Here is a 24,198-nt window from a genome sequence, read left to right on the forward strand (position 1 = left end):
CATTCCGAAGGGCATAACGAGGAATTCATAATGACCGTAACGAGTTCTGAATGCAGTCTTGGAAATGTCTTCATTACGGATCCTTAACTGATGGTAGCCTGATCGCAGGTCAATCTTGGAATAGTAGCTCGATCCTTGCAACTGATCGAATAGGTCGTCGATTCGCGGGAGAGGGTAACGATTCTTGATGGTAACCTTGTTCAGCTCACGATAGTCGATGCACATTCGGAACGTGCCATCCTTCTTCTTAACAAAGAGTACCGGTGCTCCCCAGGGCGATGAACTAGGACGGATAAATCCTTTATCCAATAGTTCTTGTAGTTGCGTCGAGAGTTCCTTCAATTCTGCGGGGGCTAGACGGTAAGGCGCACGAGCTATAGGCGCTGCTCCGGGAGCTAGCTCGATTTGGAATTCGACCTGACGGTGGGGAGGGAGTCCAGGTAATTCCTCAGGAAATACCTCGGGATAGTCACGCACTACTGGAAAGTCTTCAATCCTCTTTTCCTTTTCCTGCGTGTTGGTAACAAGTGCTAGGATAGCGGTGTGCCCTTTTCGCAAACACTTCTGGGCCTTCAAGAATGAGATAACGCCGGAGATTTCTCCACTTTTGCCACCTTGTACAACGAGGGGTTTGCCAGAACGACGAGGAATACGAACTGCTTTCTCTTGACAGAGGATCTCAGCGCGATGCTTGGATAACCAATCCATACCAATAACGACGTCGAAGCTTCCAAGAGTAACAGGGAAAAGGTCGATACTAAATGTCTGACCAGACAACTCTAGTTTGCAGCCCTTGACAACATGTGAGGCCTCGATGTTTCTACCATTTGCTAACTCGACGATATGAGGAGAACTTAGTAACGAGAGCAGATGCTTAAGCTTCTTACTAATACGTAGGGATACATAACTAGCATCGGCACCGGAATCAAATAACACAGAAACATAACGATCATCGAGTAGGAACTTACCCGCCACGACATTGGGGTCATTCCTTGCTTCACCAGCTCCAATCACGAAAGCCCTTCCTCTAGCACCATTCCCTGCATTGTTGTTCTGATTGTTGTTCCCAGCTCCCTGATTATTGTTGCGATTCAGATTCAGTTCAGGGCAATCCTTCTTAAAGTGCCCCTCAGCTCCACACTTAAAACATGCTCGGTTGTTTCCCTGCTGCTGTTGCTGTTGGGGTTGTTGCTGATTCTGTCTAGCGGGGAACTGACTTCTACAATCCTTGGCTTCGTGCCCCATCTTGTGGCATCGCTGACACTGGCCCTTGTTACACGCCCCATTATGGTGTCTGTTACACTTGTTGCACTTAGGGTAGCTTCCCCGGTAGCCACCCTGTTGCTGAGTGCCTTTGTTGTTTTCAGTTTTCCTTTGCTGTGCTGGGGCCTGAGTGGGGTTAGCATCCTTGCTTTGACTTCCTTCCCACTTACGCTTGCTGTCACTAGAAGTTCCGATAGTAGCACTGATCCTTTTGGGCAACCTGCCCTCCTCTACGGCCTGATCAGTAAGTTTGTGAGCAAGTCGAACAATCGGCTGAATGGTAGTGTGGTTGGCTGAAGTTACATGGCTTCGAATTTCCGGAGCCAAACCCTTGATGTACAGTTCGATTCTTCGATACATAGGTCGTGACATGTTCGGGCAAAGAGCAGCATAATCATTGGACAGCTTGGTGTAAGTTTCAATTTCCGACCCAACCATCTTGAGCTCATAGTACTCATTCTCAAGCTTGTGGATGTCATCCCGGTGACAGTATTCATCCTTAATCATATCCTTGAAATCCTCCCACGCAGTAGCATTCGCAGTTTCCAATCCAAACATCTGAATCTGCGCCTTCCACCAAGAAAGCGCGCTTCCTTCAAGCGTAGCAGTAGCAAATTTCACCCAATTTGCAGGGGGACACTCGCAAACAGCAAAAACAGCTTCAATTTTCTCAATCCAATGCAGAAGACCTATGGCACCCTCAGTGCCGTTGAAAGGGAGAGGCTTGCAATCCATGAAAGTTTTGAAAGTACACACTGGTGGTTGCGCAGGTGCATGCTGACCTGTTCGTGAGAAGCGAAGCGTATAGGTTTAGAGGCGAAAAGTCGATGTGGCGGTAGGATCTAAACATCCTAAAACAACGAGCTTACCTATAGGGTGAGCTGCGAAAGCTGCAGCCACTGTGTTGAGTAGGTTAGTGAACTGAGCCTGTGTCATGTTAATGTTTCCCCTTCCACGTCCACTCATTGTCTTCATAACCAGAAAACACAGTATGAGTGTGATGTCGTAAGGTAGCGAGAATGAGATAGAAGAAAGAGGTGTATCTATCTAGTTTAGGTACACTAGTACGCATAGCATAACAGGAAACATAAAGTAAGCAAACAAGTAAACACTGGTCCGAGCTATGAGGTCAAATGTGTCGAGCCTTGCACTTGGAGTGTAGTGTCGTTACGAGTCACGGGTTATAGTCTGGTTTTCTCCAAAAAGACTTTCCCTTTTTAAAACCAAGTTCACTATAACCAATGGCTCTGATACCAATCTGTCACACCCCCAAAATCCACCTGCGGATAACACCCGCTTCGAGGGCGTGACTGACCAGGATCCAGCCATCAATTACACTGAATAATTAAGTTGATAACAAAAGTAATACTTACTAACCATGAGATTAGCAAATATCAAGTTCAGGGTTTAAGGTTTTAAGTTCAAACAGTTAATAAGTAGCGGAAGCATAAGTAAGGTAGTTTAAACAAAGTTCATAATTCAAAATAAGGTAACACCCAACACAAGGGTGAACAGACACTACACGTTCCCAAGCAGCAAGCTCCTTCGTCACGGGTTACCTGCAAAGCATGCAGTAAGGGGTCAACAATAATGCTGAGTGAGTTCACTAGTTGTCCAGTTTTAATAACCAAAAACTTGTTTCACCGGTTAATTTATCCGTTTATACATGCCATGGGGAGCTACCCCAAAAGTTAGCGACTAAACTGTTTTTCCAATACCGAACACTAGGTAACCGTTGCGTATCCGCAGGATGCCCCGATGTCAATGTTCTATCATCATTGACGGATATCTGAGTACATTAGTTCACGACCGATCCCAAACCAGGGCACGGTGTGAGGCTGGTAAACACCTAAATAGCGCTATCAACTAATAACCCGTTCGCCTGACCCCGGCGACTAATCGGTATTTGTAGTAGGGACTTGAGTGATAGAGTTTCGTTTAGTGCCGTTAGTTGCAATCCGTATAAACAGTAATTAACCAAAAGGTTTCCCAATACCAGGGAAGGAAAAGTAAGTTTTGTTCCCAATAACTAGGGAGGTATGTAAATGGTACCCCCTTTTACAAGGGGATAGGGTTGTTTTAGTCTCGTGTCCCAAACCACCGGGACGCATGCTTTTAAGTTGTGAACTCACCTTGGGTTGCTCGGTAGGTTTTAGGTTACTTGTCAATCACGTTGGTCACCCCGTCCTAACATGGTTACCGGTATAGGTCAGGTTCGGTGTACAAGCATTCACGTAAAGACACATACAGGCACGTAACATGCATACAAGTAAATAGTCATGGGGTTATTGGGCCGGCCCTATCAGTAACACAGTCAAACAGAACACAGCAACACATAGTCCTTTTAACAGATAGTCCAAGTTAACACAAAATGGCCCAATAACCAAAGTGGACGGCCCAGTCGCAACCAGCTGGTCTCGAGTCGCAACCAGGCGGTCTCGGCTTGTCACGTTATGGTTGCGAGTCGCAACCGCGTGGTCTCGAGTCATCACGCTGTGGTTGCGAGTCGCAACGGTCGTAGTCTCGAGTCGCAATCTCGTGGTTTCGAGTTGTCCTGCTATGGTTGCGAGTCGCAACCGTGTGGTTTCGACTTGTCATGCTATGGTTGCGAGTCGCAACTGCATGGTCTCGAGTCGGAAGCTGTGGTTGCGAGTCGTAAAATGTCCCTTTCATGCACACGTGATGATGCAGATATGACAGTCCAAATTGTACATATGAAATCAGACCCAGATTAGGAAACTACCAATAAGGTTTCACTAACACTTTACCTAATCTGCCCTTATACAACAATAGATCAAACATTGCCATTTTAAAATCTCCAAACTATCTTCAACAAGTTCATCAAGTTCATAATTTTTAGGGTTTTCATGCCAATCATAATCACACATTCTTGAACCAAAACTTACATATTTTTGACAAGGTCATGATGCAAAACAAGAAAACATACATTTTATAATCTTGAACATAGTTTTGGTTGCCATAATCATTCCTAAATCACCATACTTTAGCCATCTTTAAACATGTTATATGAGGGTTTTCACATATGACCAAACTTCACAATCCTCCTAAAAAAATCATGCAAAATACTACTAACCAAGCATTCTAGTTCATTTAACCCACATAAATCTTATACACAAAAGATAACACAAAAGATAACACTAACCGGTTATGAAAGGAGGAGCCGAAAACAAAGAAAAGAGAACCAAGAAGATGGAGTGTCCGAGTGATAGTCTTGACCGAGTTTCTTGTCCGGGATCCTTGAGCTTGAACCGAAAATTGGAGGAGATGGTAATGTTGTTTGAGGGTTTTCTTAGTTGAGAGAAAATAAGGAGTGTATGTGTTGGTGTGTTGTGTAAAATGGAGGAAATGAAGGAAAGTGGGGAATGGTGGGGTATATACCAAGGGATGTTTCGGGTTGGGCTTGGGGTTTTCGACCCAAGCCGGTTACGGCCCAAAGGCCCACTCGCAACCGGGTGGTTGCGAGTCGTGGTCTCGACTCTCATACACACATATATATATTACATACATATCACACATAACATGTAAAAGTCACATTTTCATTTAATAATATTTATATACACAAAATATTACAAGGTGTTCGTTCGGAAAAACCTCGAGTGTCACAAGTGGTTTTAAAAAAAATAAGAGTTTACTAAAAAAAATTAAAATATAAATTGATAACACTTTTTACTTAAGGGGTGCGGACAAAAAAAATCCAAGGGGTGCGGACAGAAAATTCCAAGGGGTGCGGACGAAAAATTTCAAGGGGTGCGGACGGGATTTTCAACGGAACTTAGCACTAAAATTTTTTTTTTCCCGGGGGTGCGCCCGCCCACCTTGGGCAACCTTTAGGTCCGCCCCTGACTATACCTTTGGTGATGGAATTTGACTCACTTGTGGTTCTTTGATCGTGGCAAGAGGTTAAAGAAACTCAAAGTTATACAAACACATCCAACGATCTCCAGTGACTCGATTTTTTTATTCCCACACACAACGATTGATACATGGTTCGACCGTGTGTGTGAATGTAAGTCTTCCATCTTTAATCATTACTTAATACATGCCCTGGAGTAATACGACTGATAAACACTATTGTGTGTGTGATTGTGAGCTTTCTGATTTGCGCGATTCTTGTTTTCCAAGTTTTTAAGCACCATCGTGGACTGCTGAAGTGGCATCTGGTAAAAAACGTCGATGAGTAATGCACGGCTTGATTGTGTCATTGGCCCTAGAGTTTCTATTCACTTTTTTGGAATATCTTTTGATTGCTTTTGTATATTTATGTAATGAGAGCACAACATATAATCATATAACTATATTTATGTGGCATTTAATCACATTATCTAAGTTCTATTATCAGAATAGGGGAAGGTTCATTTGAGAAGAAATTTAATGTGAGAAGAAAAAGAAGAAAGGGTATATTAGTAAAATACTATTTCATTTATAACTCATATCATTAATTTTTCTCTTTTTAATTAATTAGTCAATTAATCATTAATTATTCTACATATAATCTACAAAACCTACACATATCAAATTTTCCTACATATACCCTGCACATTATAGAATTTTATCCTACACAACCAAAATTTATCCTACACAACTCGTAATTTATCCTACACAACTCGTAATTTATTATACACTTTAAATTAAGTTTTTTTTTTTTAATTTGGGAAAAGTATATATATTTTGAAAAGGAGTTACAAATTTAATTTAGTTAGTTATTAAAGAGGAAGAATACAAATTAATGATATATGTAAGTTTACCAATATACCTTTATATTAAAATTAAATGCAAATATTAAATGAAGTAAAATGAAGCATTCTTATTGGTTGAAACTTTTTTTTTTTTTTCTTCTTACAATAAAATTCTTCTCATTTGAACCTTCCACTATTAGAATACTTCACTTTCAGAATACTCCACTATAAGAATATATAGTTAACATTTGGGCATGTATGCACCAACGTTTTTAAATGGTTAAATATTACATTTACTTTCATACAATTAAGAAGAAGTATTTGCTAGAGAAAACTAAAGTAGGTTTAAGTATTTATACAAACAATTTTAGTGATGCATAGTTAATGTAATTTCGTGATATATTACAATTCAGAATGCAACATGTAACTTAATAAATTATCCTAAAGATATAAATTTTTAAAGATAAACTAAAATAGAAAAAACAAAAGAGTATATGTGGTGGAGAACTTGAATGAGGAAAAGACAATGTGAAGTTGGTAGGGTAGAAAACAAGCCGGGCCAAATCTTAGCATTGCAAGAAAGCTTTTTATGAACTCATAAATAGAGGTCCTTTACATCATGTGCCCTTCTGTTTTTGCTTCATGTGAACCCTTACTATCCCATCAAAATCCACACAAAAGAAAGAAATATAATATTTTGTGGTAAGGTTCAAGTGACTTTTGATTTGGTGTTTAATACTTCAAATTGATAAAAGAAGACCCATATTCAAAATAATGAACAAAGTTCTCATACTTTGATATTTGTACAAATTGTCAAAAATGCAAAGCCAAATATGTAATTCTAATATGAAAACATATAGAAAACTTAAATTTTGTTATTTTTATGCTCCAATTTAGTATGAAACTTAGAGAATAATCATGATCTTTCCTAAGGGTGTATTATACATCCTTATTTTTTTATTTAAATATACACACATATCGAATACATAGTTTGTGCCAAATAAAAACTAAACTAATATGAGAATTGTAACAAGTGAGTTGAATCATTGATCAAAACTAAGACCACATAGGAGTGGTGGCAAGGGTTAGGGGCAAAGCCCTACTATGTAGACATTGGGGGCTTTGCCCCCTCACATTACAAAATGAAAGGGGTGATGAGGGCAAATGGATAAAAAGTCAAGTAGGGTAAAGTTGGTGAAAAGCCCCACACCCGCCCGTGGAGATCTTGCCTTTGGCTTTGGGCAACGCCCCCTTTTTTTGGTCGGCGGGGTGGTGTGGTGGGCGTAGGAGGGCTCCCCCTCTCTCCACGCCACCAATCCTTTTAGTCTAATACATGTATGGGATGTTAGGAGGTGCACGTGTACAAAATGGAAGAACTAAATGGATGGAGAGACAAAATGAGAAAAAAAACCAGTATCATTATGATGTTTATTTAGTTTCACCATTTATTTAAACGCAAATAACTTTTACATATTTTATTATATTTGAATATATACCTTAAAATCGAGAATTTACTTACCTTTTATACGATGTTATTATATAAATTTTATATAAAATTGAAAAAAACGTCGATGTACTGTGTTATAACTACGCGTAACATTTTAATATAAGTTTGCTTAACTATAAAAACAAGTTGTGCAATTATAAACATAAGTTACATAATTATTTATACAAATTGTGTAATATTGTGCGTAATTATTTATGTGCGTTGCGTAATACTGTATGTAACTAATTGCATATGTTGCATAACTTGTACGTATTTATTAAATATTGCGTGTAGTTCCGGCGCAGGTGTATATACCCCTTGCCCAAGGACACGTGTCGCCCCTATCGGATTTATACACTTCACATCTTAAAATGAATTTGTACGATAACCTCCTCTCCCATCTATTATATAAAATAAATGAAAATAAGTGTGGGATACGTATCATGTTTTTAGGGCCTCTAGATTTAGTTTCTGGCAGGAAAATAATGGGGCATTATTTTAATAAAGTAATTGCATACTTAATTTTTTTTTCAAATTTAAAGGTCGCCAATTTTTACAATAATTTTTTTTTTAATTTTCGTTTACAATTTTTCCCTATATGATTTTTTTTATTTATGGTATAATTCATTTGTATCTTTGAAATTTAGATTGTAACCAGATTTTTTTGATCAGTTTCACAAATATATTTTCCTTTATTCCTATACAATGGATTACACTCTATTAAACAATATGTCTATATAATATATTCAAAATTAAAACCATTTTAAAGGAACCGTTTAAGTTCTTTCTTTCTGTTTTTCGACATGATTTCTCGAGCTCAGGAAGCAGCTAGTTTCTATGTATATACACACATGCATGTATACGTGTATATAAATGTAAGAGGGATGAGTTTATAAGATCATAAAAAATGGAAACTTAGTTAACACATTAATATTTTAATCTAATAACTCTAATTAAAAGAAACCTGTTTTGGGACATTTGTCATTCTCTCATTTAATTGATTAAAATTATTAATGATATACTAATAATAATAATATTTAATCTAAATTAATACATATTTTTATTATTAATAATATTTAATCAAATATAAAATCTAATCTATACTATATAATAAAAGAAACCTGTTTTGGGACACTTGTCATTCTCTCATTTAATTGATTAAAATTATTAATAATATACTAATAATAATAATATTTAATCTAAATTAATACATATTTTTATTATTAATAATATTTAATCAAATATAAAATCTAATCTAATACAAATTTTTATTATCAATAATATTTAATCAAATCTAATAAGAATTCATACGAATTCTAAAGTTGATATTAACTTTCAAATAATTAAAAAAAATTCACCTAACATCAGAAATGTTTCTGTTAAATTTGATTAATTAATTGGTTCAACAATCACTATTATCTTTATCATTTAGTACAGTTAACCGATTTATCATCATACAACCTCCCACCTATTCAATCATATGATTTTTCAATCTTATATTAACTAAATAAATAAAGATTAATATTCAATCTTATCCTACTTTAAATATAAAAAAATCCGTTAGTTTTTTTAAATATATATTTTTTATTATTTGGTATATAAAATCATATTTATTCAACCCATGTAATACACGGGGGGTTTTAAAAATATAACTTTTTTTTATTATTTAGTAAACAATATTACATTTATTCAACCCGTGTAATACAATGGTTTTAAAGATATAATTTTTTTTTTATTATTTGGTATATAATATTACATTTATTCAACCCGTACAATACATATGGTTTTTATAGATATAACTTACTTTATTATTTAATATATAAAATTATATTTCTTCAACCCATGCAATAAAGGAGGCTTTTAAAATAGGGAAAAGATCAAATAGGAAATTTATTTTGGCTAGGAAGTGTAGGAAGCAATAGGATTAGGACATGTGGCAACATTTAAAATAAGGAAAAAGGGTATTTTAGTCAATCCAACCCTCACTTCTTCCTTTTCAAAACCCAGTAACTTCAAAACCCACTATTTTCAAAACCCACCATCTTCAACCATTTCTTCACTTTCTATCTCAATAATCACAACATTATAATGCGATTTTCTACACCAATCAATGATTCAAACACCCGATCAACGTGTTCTTCAGCTTTTTTTGAAGAAAACCCAGTTTAATTTCATACAAAATCTCGTTTTTTTCCGGCGATTTTGAAGATAATCACTCGATCCGTTCGATTCGAGGGGCTGATAAGTGTTTCAATCATTCATAATTCGTCAATTGTTGAAGAAATCACTTCGATCCATGTAAGAAATTCTTTAATTTCATTTTTACGATCTGGGTTTTTGATTTAGTCATTGCGTTTTACGATCTTGGCGGGGGTCCGGGGGCAGCGCCCCTGGCAGCGGGGTCCCAGGGGCGGCAGCCTCTGGCGGGGTCCAAGCGGCAGAGCCCCTGGCTGGGGTTGAGCTGCATTCGTAGTTCAAAAAAATTAATTTTCTGTAAATTGCCTTTGGAAACTGCATTGGTTTAGACAGTTCACAGCACATAAAATTCACAGAACAGTTCTGCATTGGCCATTGCGTTTTAGAAAAACACATTCTTGAAGTGTTTTTGGTGCATTGCGTTTTAGGTAAAACACTTTTTTAGGTGTTTTCAGTCCATTGCGTTTTACATAAAACACTTTTCTTTTGTTTTTTAGGCAATTGCGTTTTAGAATGAGTCATTTTTAAGTGTTTTCTGGCCATTGCGTTTTACAAATAAGACATTTTTTTGTGTTTTTTGTGTTTTTTGTGCATTGCGTTTTAGGTAAAACACTTTTTTATGTGTTTTCAGTCCATTGCGTTTTAGAAAACAGACATTTTAAGTGTTTTCTGGCAATTGCGTTTTAGAAATAAGACATTTGTATGTGTTTTTGGTGAATTGCGTTTTAGGTAAAACACATTTTTATGTGTTTTTAGTCCATTGCGTTTTAGGAAGTACATTTTCTTTTGAGTTTTTAGACTATTGGGTTTTAGAAATAAGACATTTCTTTGTGTTTTATGGCCATTGCGTTTTACAAATAAGTCATTTCTTTGTGTTTTTGGTGCATTACGTTTTAGAAAAATGTCATTTTTTAGGTTTTTTTTTCATTGCGTTTTACGTAACTGGGGGTTTTTCTATTGCGTTTTACGCAACTGGGTTTTAATTTTTTTTTTTGAAAATATAGCAATAGTATACTCGTTTTAAAGATAAAAAAACGATTGTTTTTTTTTATGCAACTTTTATAAAAAAATAATGTCGTATGAAAGAGTTATTGACGTTTAAAAAATGGGGGGGGGATTGGAGGAGAGAGAAACTATTAGCTTGGATTGATTAGAATGCCCCTAAACAAACTCACAGGCCTCTTTTCTTTCCTTCATTTTCCGTGATTTAATCTTAGTCCTTGATTAACTAAATGGATGGTAAAGATCACTTACTAGCCTTCCTATCCAAATAAACTTCTTATTGTATCTCCACTCTTTAAAAATATAATGTTTTATTATTTGGTACATAAAATTCATTTATTCAACCCGCGTAATACATGAGGTTATAACCTAGTTATTTTTAGTAAAGCAAACCACTCTTTCTGCGCCGTCCGAATATTAAATCACAAATGATATCGGTTTTAAAATCAAAAGCAATAGTTAAATCAGATCAAACAATCTATATAATAAAACAAACATTTTTAACTTTTTATGTAGATACCACCATACATAATATAAATGGTTGATTTCTGGTTTATACAGGGTCTTTATATTTTGGTCATAGTGTAAGTGTGAATTAGAGTTAATAATTCGAATAATTTTCAAAAATGTTGTAACCGGGGTTCTCACTATCTATATGATAGAAAGATAGGTGTTTCATATTCTAAACTATAATAGACATTAGATCATTTTCCTAATGCAATTATAACATATAAAATTTGCCAAAAACCTGTCCCAAAATGATATTAAAATCAATGTTTTAAAAACCGGTTTTTAAATCATACCGGGTTTGACTCTAAAATGGTTTAACCGGTTGAACCTGTTTGTACCGGCCGGTTCAACCGGGTTACTAGTTAACCCTATAATTTCATAAAATACAAATTTATCTCTAAAAATAATCTAATTTCTATTAGAATTTATGTAACTGATTATCGTTTTAAGTATAAAAACCATTTTCTTGTAAAATATTTATATCACACGAGGTGAAAAACAGTTTCAACAGTGATAGAATATTAAAATGGAATGCATTTTGTTAATTACTAGAAATATGGAAGGTCAATATTACCTTTATATCACATTTTATTAAAATTAGAAAAAAAATTAAGATAATGCAAACCGGTTCAACGGTTTGAACCGGTAGAACCGGATTTACCGCCGGTACATAAGACATACCATATTCAGATTTTACCGGCCTTTATCGTACCGGACTTGTGTCCGATATCCGGTTTAACCGGTATAACCAGCCGGTTCATACTGATTAAAATAGTTGTTGAAAACATCTCTCAGTATTGACAAAATATATAAAACAGGAAAACTAAGAATCCCTTCTCCATTTTGCACCAGAATTCACAAGTTTGATATAAGCATTCTTGAAATCTTCAAAGAACAAATCTTGATCATCAGCATACTTTGAGATCCACCTGAGAATAGTAAAAAAGTGTAAGCGATTCGATTTGTTCGCTTTGAAATTATTAACCATTTTCTTAACACAAAAGGACTAGCCAATGTTGGTAGTCAACTAAACACTGATAGTCTCGTTTGATTTGCCCGATTTCATGGTTTGATGGTCGAAATAAAATGATTTACAATTCCGAATAACATTGTAGTTTGTACCTTAAGCATTCATCGTCATCAACTAGAGCACGATCAGAAGGAAGACCGACCATACTTGTCATTCCAGCTGAACACATAAAAATAGAAAAAATTATAAACACTGCAATACGTTTTTTGCCTCAAGAAAACGGTAACATTGTTTTCAAATTTCAAGCCAAAAGCTTGTGACAAACCCGAAGATAGCCATGGCTTCTCCAACAGGACTTTGTAATACGCATTATTGAAAATAACCGGATTTCCAAAACCTTTGCTTCCAAGAGTATGCGCACCAGATAATGCTACAAGTTCTTGTGTTCTGCAAACAAAATCCCATTTTTTTGTTAAAATAGAGGCAAATTGGAAATAAATAATTTCACCTAACTCAATTTGGCCGATAATAATCCCAAGTCAGTTATTGACCGATAATAATCCGAACTGGTCAATTTTTTTTTGTAAAATAGTCCGTCGTTAAAATAGCTTAACGGAGTTAAGTTTTTTTTCCGAATTGCAAACCGATGTTTTAGGGCTTTTGATCAGAACGAGGATACGAGTCGATTGATGTAAAACTTATCTCGAAATACTGTCCCAACCCACGAAAACGGTGCTTCAATTCGGGTGTTTAAACTTCCAATTAACAAAAATCAAGCCATTTCGAGCACAGTTTCGAGGTAAGTTTTATATCAATCGACTCGTATCCTCGTTCTGATCAAAAGCCCTAATTCATCGGTTTGTAATTCGGAAAAAAACTTAACTCCGTTAAGCTATTTTAACGACGGACTATTTTACAAAAAAAATTGACTAGTTCGGATTATTATCGGCCAATAACTGAATTGGGATTATTATCAGCCAAATTGAGTTAGGTGGGACTATTTATTTCCAATTCGCCTAAAATAGAGGAATATAATGATTTAGTCAAACATGGTCAAGATATTCTCGTATTCACTTACGAAAAACCTTTTCGTTGAAAACTTTGTTTTAATCCAGAGGCATCTAACGTTTCTTCCGGAAGTTTTCCCTCGGGGTCAGGTACCCTACAAGGAAAAACACAACGTTATAACGATAATGTGATTCTTGTTACAGCAATCACAGTGTATCTATCTCACCTTATTTTATAGAACGTTTGATAAAAATTAGTCCCTTACATCGAGTCTAATCTGCCTAAGCGAACGGGGATTTTTGGACCTCCGCATAAAGAGACGGCTTCGGCTCCAGCCACAGCAATCATATCAGCCATTGACACTGTAATTGAAGGGCAAAAAATCACAAAAATATAAAAATTAAAGTAAAATGCCATTTTCGTCCCTGAGGTTTGGCCAGTTTTGCGACTTTCGTCCAAAGGTTTGTTTTTCTGCATTTGGAACCAATAGGTTTGAAATCTTGCCATTTTCATCCAACACGTTAACTCCATCCATTTTTTTCGTTAAGCAGGGGTATTTTCGTCTTTTTACCTATATTATTTTTGTTTTTTATTCAGTAAGGGTATTCTGAATACTTGTACATGATGCTAAATGCTTGTACATAAAGCAAAAAAGACCAAATTGCCCTTTAAGTTAACAAAAAAGATGGAAATACCCCTGACTTAACGAAGAAAAATTGGATGGAGTTAACGAACTGGATGAAACGGCAAGATTTCAAACCTTTTGGATCCAGATGCGGGAAAACAAACCTTTGGACGAAAGTCGCAAAACCGGGCAAACCTCAGGGACGAAAATGGCATTTTACTCTTAAAATTATGCTACTAACAGTAAAAACTACACGTAATGATGAAACGAAGCATAACCTGGCTGTTTCTCGTCCACCATCTTTTTAGCTTCCACCAGAATCTAAACAATAAAGTTAGTTTCAGGTGAAAAGAACACATGCATATGAACAAAATTTGTAAACAAGTGAAAGGGAATTAACCTTCAATGATTTCTTAAGACCTTTGTTTTCGGGTCTATCGAGTTCAAAAGATATGGAGCCATTCATGCCACCTGAAATAACAGTAGAAAGATATAATTACAATGAAGGCATGACTTGAAGAAATTGAATTAACTAATGACAATATTACACCCGAATCATCATCCATTTCGTAGGTTCCTGCGTCATGAAAAACCAAGCGAAGAACACCAGCGGCTTTACTCTTGGATAATACTTTTCTTATCTCTTCCTGTACTAAGACTAGATCACTGACAGCAAATATTAATCTTGTTAAACTTTGTTTTGTGTAACATTGCATTTTAGAATGAAATAGAGGGTGTTATTTAACCCTAGTTAGTTAAGAAACAACTATAACCTTACGCTGTGTTCAGGTGAATGTGAACACGCGTCAATTGGGCTAAATATGGGGATGAAAACAGCTCCTTTTTTCATGGGATTATAAAGTCTAGTTCGGCTAGAAGTAGAATAAATAGGGTCCCTATTAATGGTGTGTGGGTCACGATTCTGGCTGAAAAGATTCTTCAAGTCGAAGTTTGCCGAACCAATGAGGAGACGAAAGTTTCAGAACACGGGTCTCAACTCCTTAAGAACTTCACCGCAGAGCAGGCCGCTAATCTGGGAAGAGGAGGTGAAAAGGGCGGTGGTAAGAAGGCTCCTGGTCGGGATGGTTTCACCTTTAAACTGGTGAGACATTTTTGGGATAAGTTTCAGCCTAGTGTGATGTCCTTGATGAAAGACTTCTTCGATAAAGGGGTGATCGGTGAAGGATGCAACTCATCTTTCATTTCTAAAGTCGAAGACCCCCAAGAATTGACGGATTATAGACCCATCTTGTTGATTGGTATGCTTTACAAAATCCCTCTCCAATCGCCTCAAGAAAGTTATCCAATCCTTCATATCTGAGTCCCAATCAGCGTTCGTGGAGGGAGGAACATCTTGAATGGTCCCCTAAGCGGTATCATGGGCCAAAAGGAGTAAAACGAAGGTGATGGATTCCAAAGTTGACTTTGAAAAAGCATATGATACGATGAATTGGAAATTTCTATTGAAGATGCATGAGTACATGGGCTTGGTTTAAAAAAGCGCAGAGGCACTCCGAAGCGTTTTGGTTCCAAAAGCTTTAAGCGAAGCTTCAAGCGCGAAGCGAGAGCTTCACATATACGAAGCGCTCAAAATTAAAAAATAAAATAACAAATTTTTTTTTTGTACACATCAATATGACACATTACCTATATTCTTAAAAACAAAGGTCGGTGGTTTTTACCACCGACCTAAACACACCCCTAAATTTTGAAAAGTAATCACTTTCACCCCTTAATATTCTGCCTTATTTGCTCATCAGTGTTATTTCCTTTTTGACCCCTTATATTTTGTAACACATTTTCTTTTTGGCCCCTTCTGTGTGACATTTTCCATTTTGACACCTCTATTTTGTTAACTAAATTTTATAACATCTTAAAAGGCAAAGTCCGTGGATTTTTGTCTTTTAAGTTCTTAACTTTTACATAAATACACATTTAGCCTCTAAACATTTATCTCCTTTCAATTTTCATATATTAGAATTCTAACTCCAATACTTTTACTTTCTAACCCCTTATACTTTTAATTCTTTCACTTCACACTTTCAAACTAAGTAAGTTACACATTCACTTTTAACTTTTGGTAATTGACAACTTTGATCCGCCAACTTTTTCTACTTAATAACTTGACGTCTCATTTTATTTGAAATGCTTTTACGACTTTATACCATAGTGCCACACATTATTATACTATTTTTTATCTATGTATAAACATGTTAATTACTAGATTACTTTTACGACTTTACACGATTGTCTAAAATATTGTTACAACTTTACACCACAAGGATCGAGCCATACCTTATATATACATAATGACGTTAATGTCACGAAAGTACCGTGTGTAACAAAGTCAAAAACGTGTAATGTCACGTGCGGGCATCACACGTTATTGTCATCATTGTACATTGTAACCACAATGCTTATATAGGTTACACTGAGTTTGATCGGATACATCAAACACGTGTTTTATATATATGGTCAACGCATCACATAATGTGTCGTCTGCTATAAACAACTAAGGTGCCGCCAATGTAATGTGTTGCGTATCGCAGTTTTAACGTACCTGTCATCTTAAATTCACGTTTTAACATAAACTTTTTTTCTCAAGTAAGTCTGTTAAAAAATAATATGTTTTATACTTATTGTATGTACGTTCGTAAACTGGATTCGAAAACGAGTTGGGTCAAATATAATACATTTTCATTCGACGGCGACGTAATTTTATTCAGTAAAGAGTCAGGTTAAATATAAAGTATAAATACGAGTTACTTTAACTTTTGACGCCGCCGCAACGCGCGGCGGGTCAAAATCCTAGTTCTACTTGTTAATCAATAATAAACACAAAAACATGATTAAAAACATACTTAACACATAAAAAACATAGTTAAAACATAAATTAAAGTCGATTATTGGAGAAAGTATGAAGAATCGATGGAGAAGAGGGAGGGAGCGGCTGAAGATGTTTACTAACGTTCTTTTTTTAGGGTAAAGAAATAGCGGTCCTCAATTAAAGCCTATTAGAGACTATCGGGCCTAAATAAAAAACCAAATCTGACCTGATTGGGCTGAAGCGTCGCTTCAAACCAATGGCGCTTCGGGCTTAAAGCGCGCTTCAAAACGCTTCATGTGATTTGTCGCCTCAGAGCAAAAAAATCGACAACCCTAGCGCTTCATCACCTCACGCTTTAAGCTCGCTTAAAGCTCGCTTTTTTAAACCAAGTACATGGGCTTTCCGGATAGGTGGAAGGATTGGATAAGAGGATGGAGGAGGAAGACGTGGAGAGAATGGCAAATGTGATGCATTGTAAAGCAGGCATTCTCACGTCCGTGTATTTCGGACTCCCGATCGGGTCTAATCAATCCGAAGCGAGTAAGGAGGTGGACAAATTCAACCACAAGTTGTCCGCTAAGACACTATCCTTCACGGGTAGGGCCACTCTCGTGAAGACGGTTTTGGGCAGTTTACCATCATATTTCTTATTGGTTTTCAAGGTCCCTGCTAAGAAGGTCCTTTCTATGGGGAAAATCAGGATCGAGACACAAAGTGAGATGGATTAAATGGGAGAAGCTAGCTAAGCCAAGGAAGAACAGTGGGTTGTTTTTAGATGGCCTTAAGGAACACAACATAGCTATGATGTCTAAATGGTGGTGGTGATTTAAAGACAACCCTAACCAACTGTGGGCTCGGGTCATACATTACTCGAATAGATGTAAGTAATTCGATTGTCCCCTTTAAAAAACGGCCCCAGGTCGTATGGAGGATTCTCTTGGCAAGATGGGAGTTATTTTAAATGAGAAACTGAAAGTGAAGCTGGGAGATGGAAAAAATATTGTGTTTTGGAAAGACCCTTGGATAAAGATGCAAAGGTGGTGATGAGCAGGAGTCCGTTGATCACCTGTTTGTGTCGTGTCTTGTAGCCCAAGGCGTCTGGTGGAATATCTGTTCGTGGCTGAGAATTGATATGCCGAGAGACATGACTTCTGTCAAAAACAGCCGGGCTCAAAACTTGGATGTAGATGGTCAACATGGTTTACCTTAAAAGTCAGTGGAGTATTTGGCTTAGCAGAAATGATAAGGTCTTCAACGAAAGGTGGATCCTTGTACAAAAAGTGGTGGATGGCATAAAGGAAGACTCGTACTTTTGGATAAATAATAGATCAAAATTAAGCAACTTAGATTGGGAAAATTGGTCGAATTTTGATGTAAGCGACTGGTTGTAAATGTGTTGCACGGGTCCAGCCCCTAGCGGGTTTCTATATTAATATATAGATTGTTAAAGAAAAAACGTATGCAGTGGAGCGTTTCGCTTTCACACTTCACACCCAAGAACATGTGTTGTGGAGTCGTGATATGTGGTGATGGGTTGAGGTGGCTATATATGATTCGGTAACATATTATTTATTATTTAAAAATAATCAAAATAAATTCAACTCCACCCCCACGCCACGCCCCCTTGGCGCTCCACTTGATACGGTGTTCCGAGCCTCCTTTGCCAATGTAGTGGGGCTAAGCGCCCAAACGACATTTCCACAACACATGGTCTTATGAATAAACAATTTGCATCACGAGTCTAGTTATACACTTACTCTGCAGCAGCATACGCATCGGCACCAGAAAGTTGTATTGATTTAGGCAGAGGCAAAAGAAATGTGATCATAAAAGTCATCAATCTCCTGCTATATGAAGTGCTAACATGATTCTCATCTGCATCACATATAAAACTTTTATAATTCAGAAAAAAAAAAAAAAAAAAAAAAACTAGAGCTTAAAATGAACATTCATCTAAAGTTTTAAAAGTTTAGGGTTTATCCAACTGCCATATTAAACCCCAACAGTTGTCCTGTTCATCATCATGTTGTTATGAACCAAAATTCATGAATTATTTTTCACAACTGAGAATAGTATGGATACAATTTCAAACAGAAATCAAATAAAACACTAATCGTATACGTTATATCTTCAATTTAGGGAAACTGTAGGCAAAGTTGTAACTGGATTGAGATAATGACAATTGACCTGAATGAGAAACGGATGATGACGTGGAACAAAGGACGGGTCTAACGGCGGTGCAGGTGCAGCCGTACTCGATTTTCCGGCGAGATTGAGCGGGAAATTGTATGTATAGATGCCGGAACGAGAGGTTGAAGTTGAAGCCAGTGATGGACGACATCTTTAACTAACAGATAAGAATTCGTTGCATTTGTTGCTATGTGTTGCATAAAATCTGGATATTACACATTTCGTCCCTCTAGTTATGCTTGATGATAGGATTCGGCGAACGTGAACCGTTCGGCGGGAAGTTTGTTTGCTTATTAAACAAACAAACACAGACAAGAAATTACGTTCGTTTAGTTAAATGAACGAACATGAACAGAGGCTGCGTTTGGTCGTTTATGTTCGGAACGTTTGGTAACGTGTTCATTAGGGGCGGATGTACCTCTTAATAAGGGGTAACCTACGTTGCCCCTTGACGCTCCGACGGTAGTGTAAATTTTGAAAAATTTAGACGTTTTTTCGATTTCGTTACCCCTTTTCTTTGAAACGTTGCCCCGGTTTTCTAGATCCGCCACTGGTGTTCATTTGTGTTTGTTTGTGATCGATAGTTTTATTAGTGTTTTTAGTTTTGACTAAATTACTTTTTGAGTCCTTGTGTTTTATTGGTTTTAACCATGTGAGTCCAAAATCAAAACATTTAACGCCCTGACGCTAAATTTATAAAAATCATATCATTATTTATAAAACTTATGAGATTATAATCATGTACACAATCCTATCTACTATCTAGGACCCGAAAGTCTCATATCCGATATATAAGCATCACTATTACCATCCGAAGGCCCCGATGAAGTCCCAAGTTCGCTAAACGATTTATACAAACTCGAATAGAACCCGGTTTGACCACCCACTGGCGGTTGAGGAACCGGACACAATCCTTCAAGCATTTGCACCACTTTTGCCATTGAAGGCCTTGAATTAACATCATCTTGTATGCACCACAACGCCACCCGTGTTGCCACCACGGCCCGTTCATCATTCTCCTCTACTTTCATCTTCCCATCCAAAAGTGTTTGAACCTTCCCTTCTTCCATCATCCGAAAAGCATACGCCGGAAAATGAGACGTCTCCGCCGATCTATAGTTTTTTCGGCCACTAATGATCTCAAGCAAGACCATCCCGTAGCTATAAACATCACTCTTTTCTGAAATCGCGTAGTTTGTGATCCACTCGGGCGCAAGGTACCCGCGAGTCCCACGTAACGTAGTGAACACATGGCTTTGTTCACGTGTCATAAGCTTAGCTAACCCGAAATCGGATACTTTCGCAATGAAGTTCTCGTCTAACAACACGTTTTCCGGCTTTATATCACAATGTATGATCTTCACATCGCAATCTTCGTGAAGATACGCGAGTCCTTTAGCCGTACCAATCGCTACATTGTATCTTGTATCCCAATCCAACAACTTCCCGCCAAAAATCCAACGGTCTAACGACCCGTTTGCTAGATATTCGTAAACAAGGAGATGATGTTTTCCCTCGGCACAAAACCCTTTGAGTTTAACCAAATGGTGGTGATGGATGCTGCCGATGATGCTCACTTCGGCTCGGAACTGTTTCTTCCCTTGACCGATTCCCTCGAGCCGTTTGACTGCAAGCTGAGTCCCGTCTTTTAGGGCCCCTTGGTAGACCGAACCGAACCCGCCTTGGCCTAGCTTTGTGGTGAAGCCGTTCGTTGCTTCTTGAAGGTCTTTGTAGGTGAATCGGACCGGCATTCCGGAAATGTTCTCCAGGAATGTGTCCTCTTCGGAGATTTCATCGGGTGCTTCGATTAATTCGATGTTCTTCTTCTTGTTGCGATAGCGAATTCCCATGATTACCAGTCCGAGGATAACAAACGCTACAACGGTTACTACTACGACCACGATAATCACCACTTTCTTCGACTGATTCTTGTTTTTGGAGTCCTCATAAGTGTCTGATTGGGTACCTGAAACAAAAAAAAAATAAATACAACTCGGTTTTCAATAAAATAGTTTTTTTCTCTACGCTAGGTAGCAAACTGCTTACAAACCAAACATGATTAAAAAAAGGCAAATTGGATTTAGATAATCCCAACTTGCTCAATTTGGCAGATAATAATCACAACTCAGTTATTGGCCGATGATAATCCGAACTGGTCCACTTTTGGCCGATAATAGTCCGCCGTTAAAAATAGCTTAACGGAGTTAAGCTTTTTTCCGAATTACAAACCGATGTTTTATGGATTTTGATCAGAACGAGGATACGATTCGATTTATGTAAAACTTACCTCGAAACAGTGCTTCAAACGACTTGATTTTTGTTAATTGTTAAACTTCCGAATTGAAGCACCGTTTTCGTCGTTTTGGGCAGTATTTCGAGGTAAATTTTATATCAATCAACTCGTATCCTCGTTCTGATCAAAATCCATAAAACATCGGTTTGTAATTCGGAAAAAAACTTAACTCCGTTAAGCTATTTCTAACGGCGGACTATGCTATTTCTAACGGCGGACTATTATCGGCCAAAAGTGGACCAGTTCGGATTATTATCGGCCAATAACTGAGTTGGGATTATTATTGGCCAAATTGAGCAAGTTGGGATTATTTAAATCCAATTTGCCTTAAAAAATGAATTAATTACACAGATAGTCCTTATGGTTTATTGAAAGTAACATAACACCTTTGACTACTAACTATTTTTTGTAATGTTCAGGTTCTATAGTTTCGATTTTGTAACACCTTTGAGTATTAAGGCTAACTGCTGTCAATTTTTCTGTTAAACCTATGTAAAATGACTAAAATACCCTTATATAATTTTCTGTTAGTACTTAAAGGTGTTACTTTCAATAAACCACAAAGACTATATGTATAATTTCCTAAAACACATATGAATAAAAATACTCACCTGAAACCTTAATGTATGATTCGATATTCGCACCATTTTTCGCGTCTTCAAAGCTCCCAATCTGATCAAACATGTAACAATTTCCAGAATCATTATCAAAGAACATAGCCAAGCAAGTGCAGTTGTTCAAACACGACGATTTGCATCCATCTAGATCAGTCTTCGAAGACGGTAAAACAAACCCAAGCGCGAAATAGCTCAAATTCTCCCCTGCATTGACTAGACTCGACGAATCCTTTGACTTGTTACACGAAGTCTCAACTTGCGGTTGACAGTTATATCGAGCCAGGCCCGAAGGGCACTGGCACGTGCTCCCATCGTGACAAACGTAATACTGCGAGCAAGCTTGCGGTCTGCTGCAAGAATCATCCGGTATTCGACGAGTAGCAGTGTTTTGAGCATGAAGATTATGGAATTTAATGAACCCATCATCTTCTAAAACCGCAATCCAAGTGGTATTAGCATCCGATTCATCCGAAAACACAAATTGCCATAAAAAGACTTTGTTTTCATCGTAAAACCGCCATGTATTAGCTTCAATTGTAGCGGAATTAGCATCTCCTCCACTTTTGTTTATGATTCTTCTTGTGTCTTTTCCCATAGACCAATAAGGCTGCGGGTTGTTAAACTCGGCTGACAAAATGGCGTCTCCGGTTTTCAATTGTAACGAAAAACTCATATTGTTATCGCGGTTACTCACAAGCTTCATCCCTTTTATAAAATCTTGATCAGGCATGAGTGTGTTTGTAGGATAGCTAAAACTCTGCCAAACAACACCACCATCATTGTTTACCAACACTAAGTTCCCCGAATCAAGCAATTCGATAGCCGAAACGCCCTTTTTACCCGTGTTTGTTGACCAAACCACCTTCCCATTGCCCTGCAAATAAGCATTCCCATCATTATCAAACACGAATTTGTCCGAATTACCAACGGGGACGTCTCGATTTGCAGACCAAATGATCCTTGAACTGGCTATATGAATGATGACTAAAGTGAATGAAGTTACATCACTATTGGGATCAAACCCGAACCCGAAATCGGATGAGTTTGATACCAGGAACAACCCATTGTTGTCTATGAATTGCATTTGGGACGCTTGGAATCCGGGGCTCAGTTTGGCTTTTTGTCGAACACTTGATAGGCATGTTTGAGGTAAGAACAAAAAGAACCATGAAATGACAATGAAACGGAACCCCTGAATCCTCATGAAATGAAAATGGAACATCTGAGGTGAGTTTCAAGTTTTCAACCCATATACAGATATCCTCAGACAAACGTTTATATATAATATTGATAAATAATAATATTAATATAATAATAATTAATTAAAAATGTTACAAGTTAGAGAAGGAGTCAACATTTGCTCAACCAAGTGTACTTCACTTTATGCAACCTTAAATTTTTTTTCTAAATAAAACAAAAGATGCCATATTTTCTTACTTAAGATTATGCTTTACAAGTTACAATAATATATGTTTTTTTTTAGAGATTAAAAAATAAAAGATAGATTTCTAGATTTTTGTAACCTACTTTTATATACTTCTATAACTACACATTTAAGGATTTTTTAATTCTTAATAACTTAGATAGAGGGAAAATATTTTATCATCGCACCGTGTCTTTTGGGATAAAAAAGATAGATGATAATAGATGATAAAAATACGACATATAATTAGGTTTCTAAAGCTTAACCGGGCTGGCCAACAATCCAACCGGGTTACTGTTTAGTGTTTACGGTCCAGGTGTTCTTAATAAAGCCATATATATGAAAGAAAATTGTCAAATAATGGTGTGCATTCTTACGAGAATTAACCAAGAAATATAATAAGTGAACAAGTATCTTATGTTTATTATAGATTATATTAATTGCAACTTGTATATAAAAGTCCAAATGCATTAGTTTTCTATTCTTGTGCCACTACACAAAAGATTATATTCTGATTTTGTACTTATATTTTGATAATCATTTAATAATTCAAAATATAATATACATGTGTGCGCTTGGGAGCAAAAGTGAAATGGTACTAACTTTAACGTTATTTTATTAATTTCGTGAGAATAATATTAAAAGCGGCGGATGGTTAATCATGCATCATGTGGTGGCGTTGATAGCTGAAAGACACGGGATACATGCACCAATCGATCTTTGTCTCGATTGTTTGAGTGTTATATGCCTAAAGGTCCAAGGCTTGATACAAAACTACAATCGAGTCGGGGGTCTCACCGGAAGCAGCCTCTCTATCCCTATAGGATAGAGATAAGAATGTCTACATTTTACCCTACTCAGATCATACCTTAGTTTTGCTATAGGTGGGATTACTGAGTATGATGATGATGACGATTTAATAATTCATGAATCCTTTGAAAGAATCTTTGATAGGTCAAAATGAAATGTTTGACGATGTGGATGTGTCCGCTTGAACAGGAATATTGATGACTTTTGCTCAAACTATTTTTTCACTTCTATTTTCTCATTTAACTCATATAACATAATGATATCATTGATATTTGGTGTTA

The 24,198-nt window shown here is 36.9% G+C and overlaps 2 protein-coding genes across 2 annotated transcripts; both read right to left on the reverse strand.

Annotated features, from left to right (window-relative positions):
* Window positions 1–11,832: 11,832 nt before the first annotated feature.
* Window positions 11,833–18,975, reverse strand: LOC110898546 (putative L-ascorbate peroxidase 6). Its single transcript, XM_022145339.2, has 10 exons — window positions 18,772–18,975; window positions 18,342–18,459; window positions 14,308–14,423; window positions 14,158–14,228; window positions 14,036–14,078; window positions 13,398–13,494; window positions 13,203–13,286; window positions 12,450–12,571; window positions 12,277–12,343; window positions 11,833–12,083 (listed from the first exon to the last, which is right to left on the reverse strand). Exons 1-10 carry the CDS (start codon window positions 18,923–18,925, stop codon window positions 11,978–11,980), a joined length of 978 nt encoding a protein of 325 aa, XP_022001031.1. The 5' UTR covers window positions 18,926–18,975; the 3' UTR covers window positions 11,833–11,977.
* A 487-nt stretch (window positions 18,976–19,462) lies between these two features.
* LOC110898547 (G-type lectin S-receptor-like serine/threonine-protein kinase SD2-5) lies at window positions 19,463–22,939 on the reverse strand. Its single transcript, XM_022145340.2, has 2 exons — window positions 21,679–22,939; window positions 19,463–20,740 (listed from the first exon to the last, which is right to left on the reverse strand). The coding sequence occupies exons 1-2, from the start codon at window positions 22,904–22,906 to the stop codon at window positions 19,533–19,535; spliced, it is 2,436 nt and encodes an 811-aa protein (XP_022001032.1). The 5' UTR covers window positions 22,907–22,939; the 3' UTR covers window positions 19,463–19,532.
* Between the last annotated feature and the right edge of the window lie 1,259 nt (window positions 22,940–24,198).

This window comes from Helianthus annuus, chromosome 13 (genome assembly GCF_002127325.2).
Source record: "Helianthus annuus cultivar XRQ/B chromosome 13, HanXRQr2.0-SUNRISE, whole genome shotgun sequence".
NCBI lineage: Eukaryota > Viridiplantae > Streptophyta > Magnoliopsida > Asterales > Asteraceae > Helianthus > Helianthus annuus.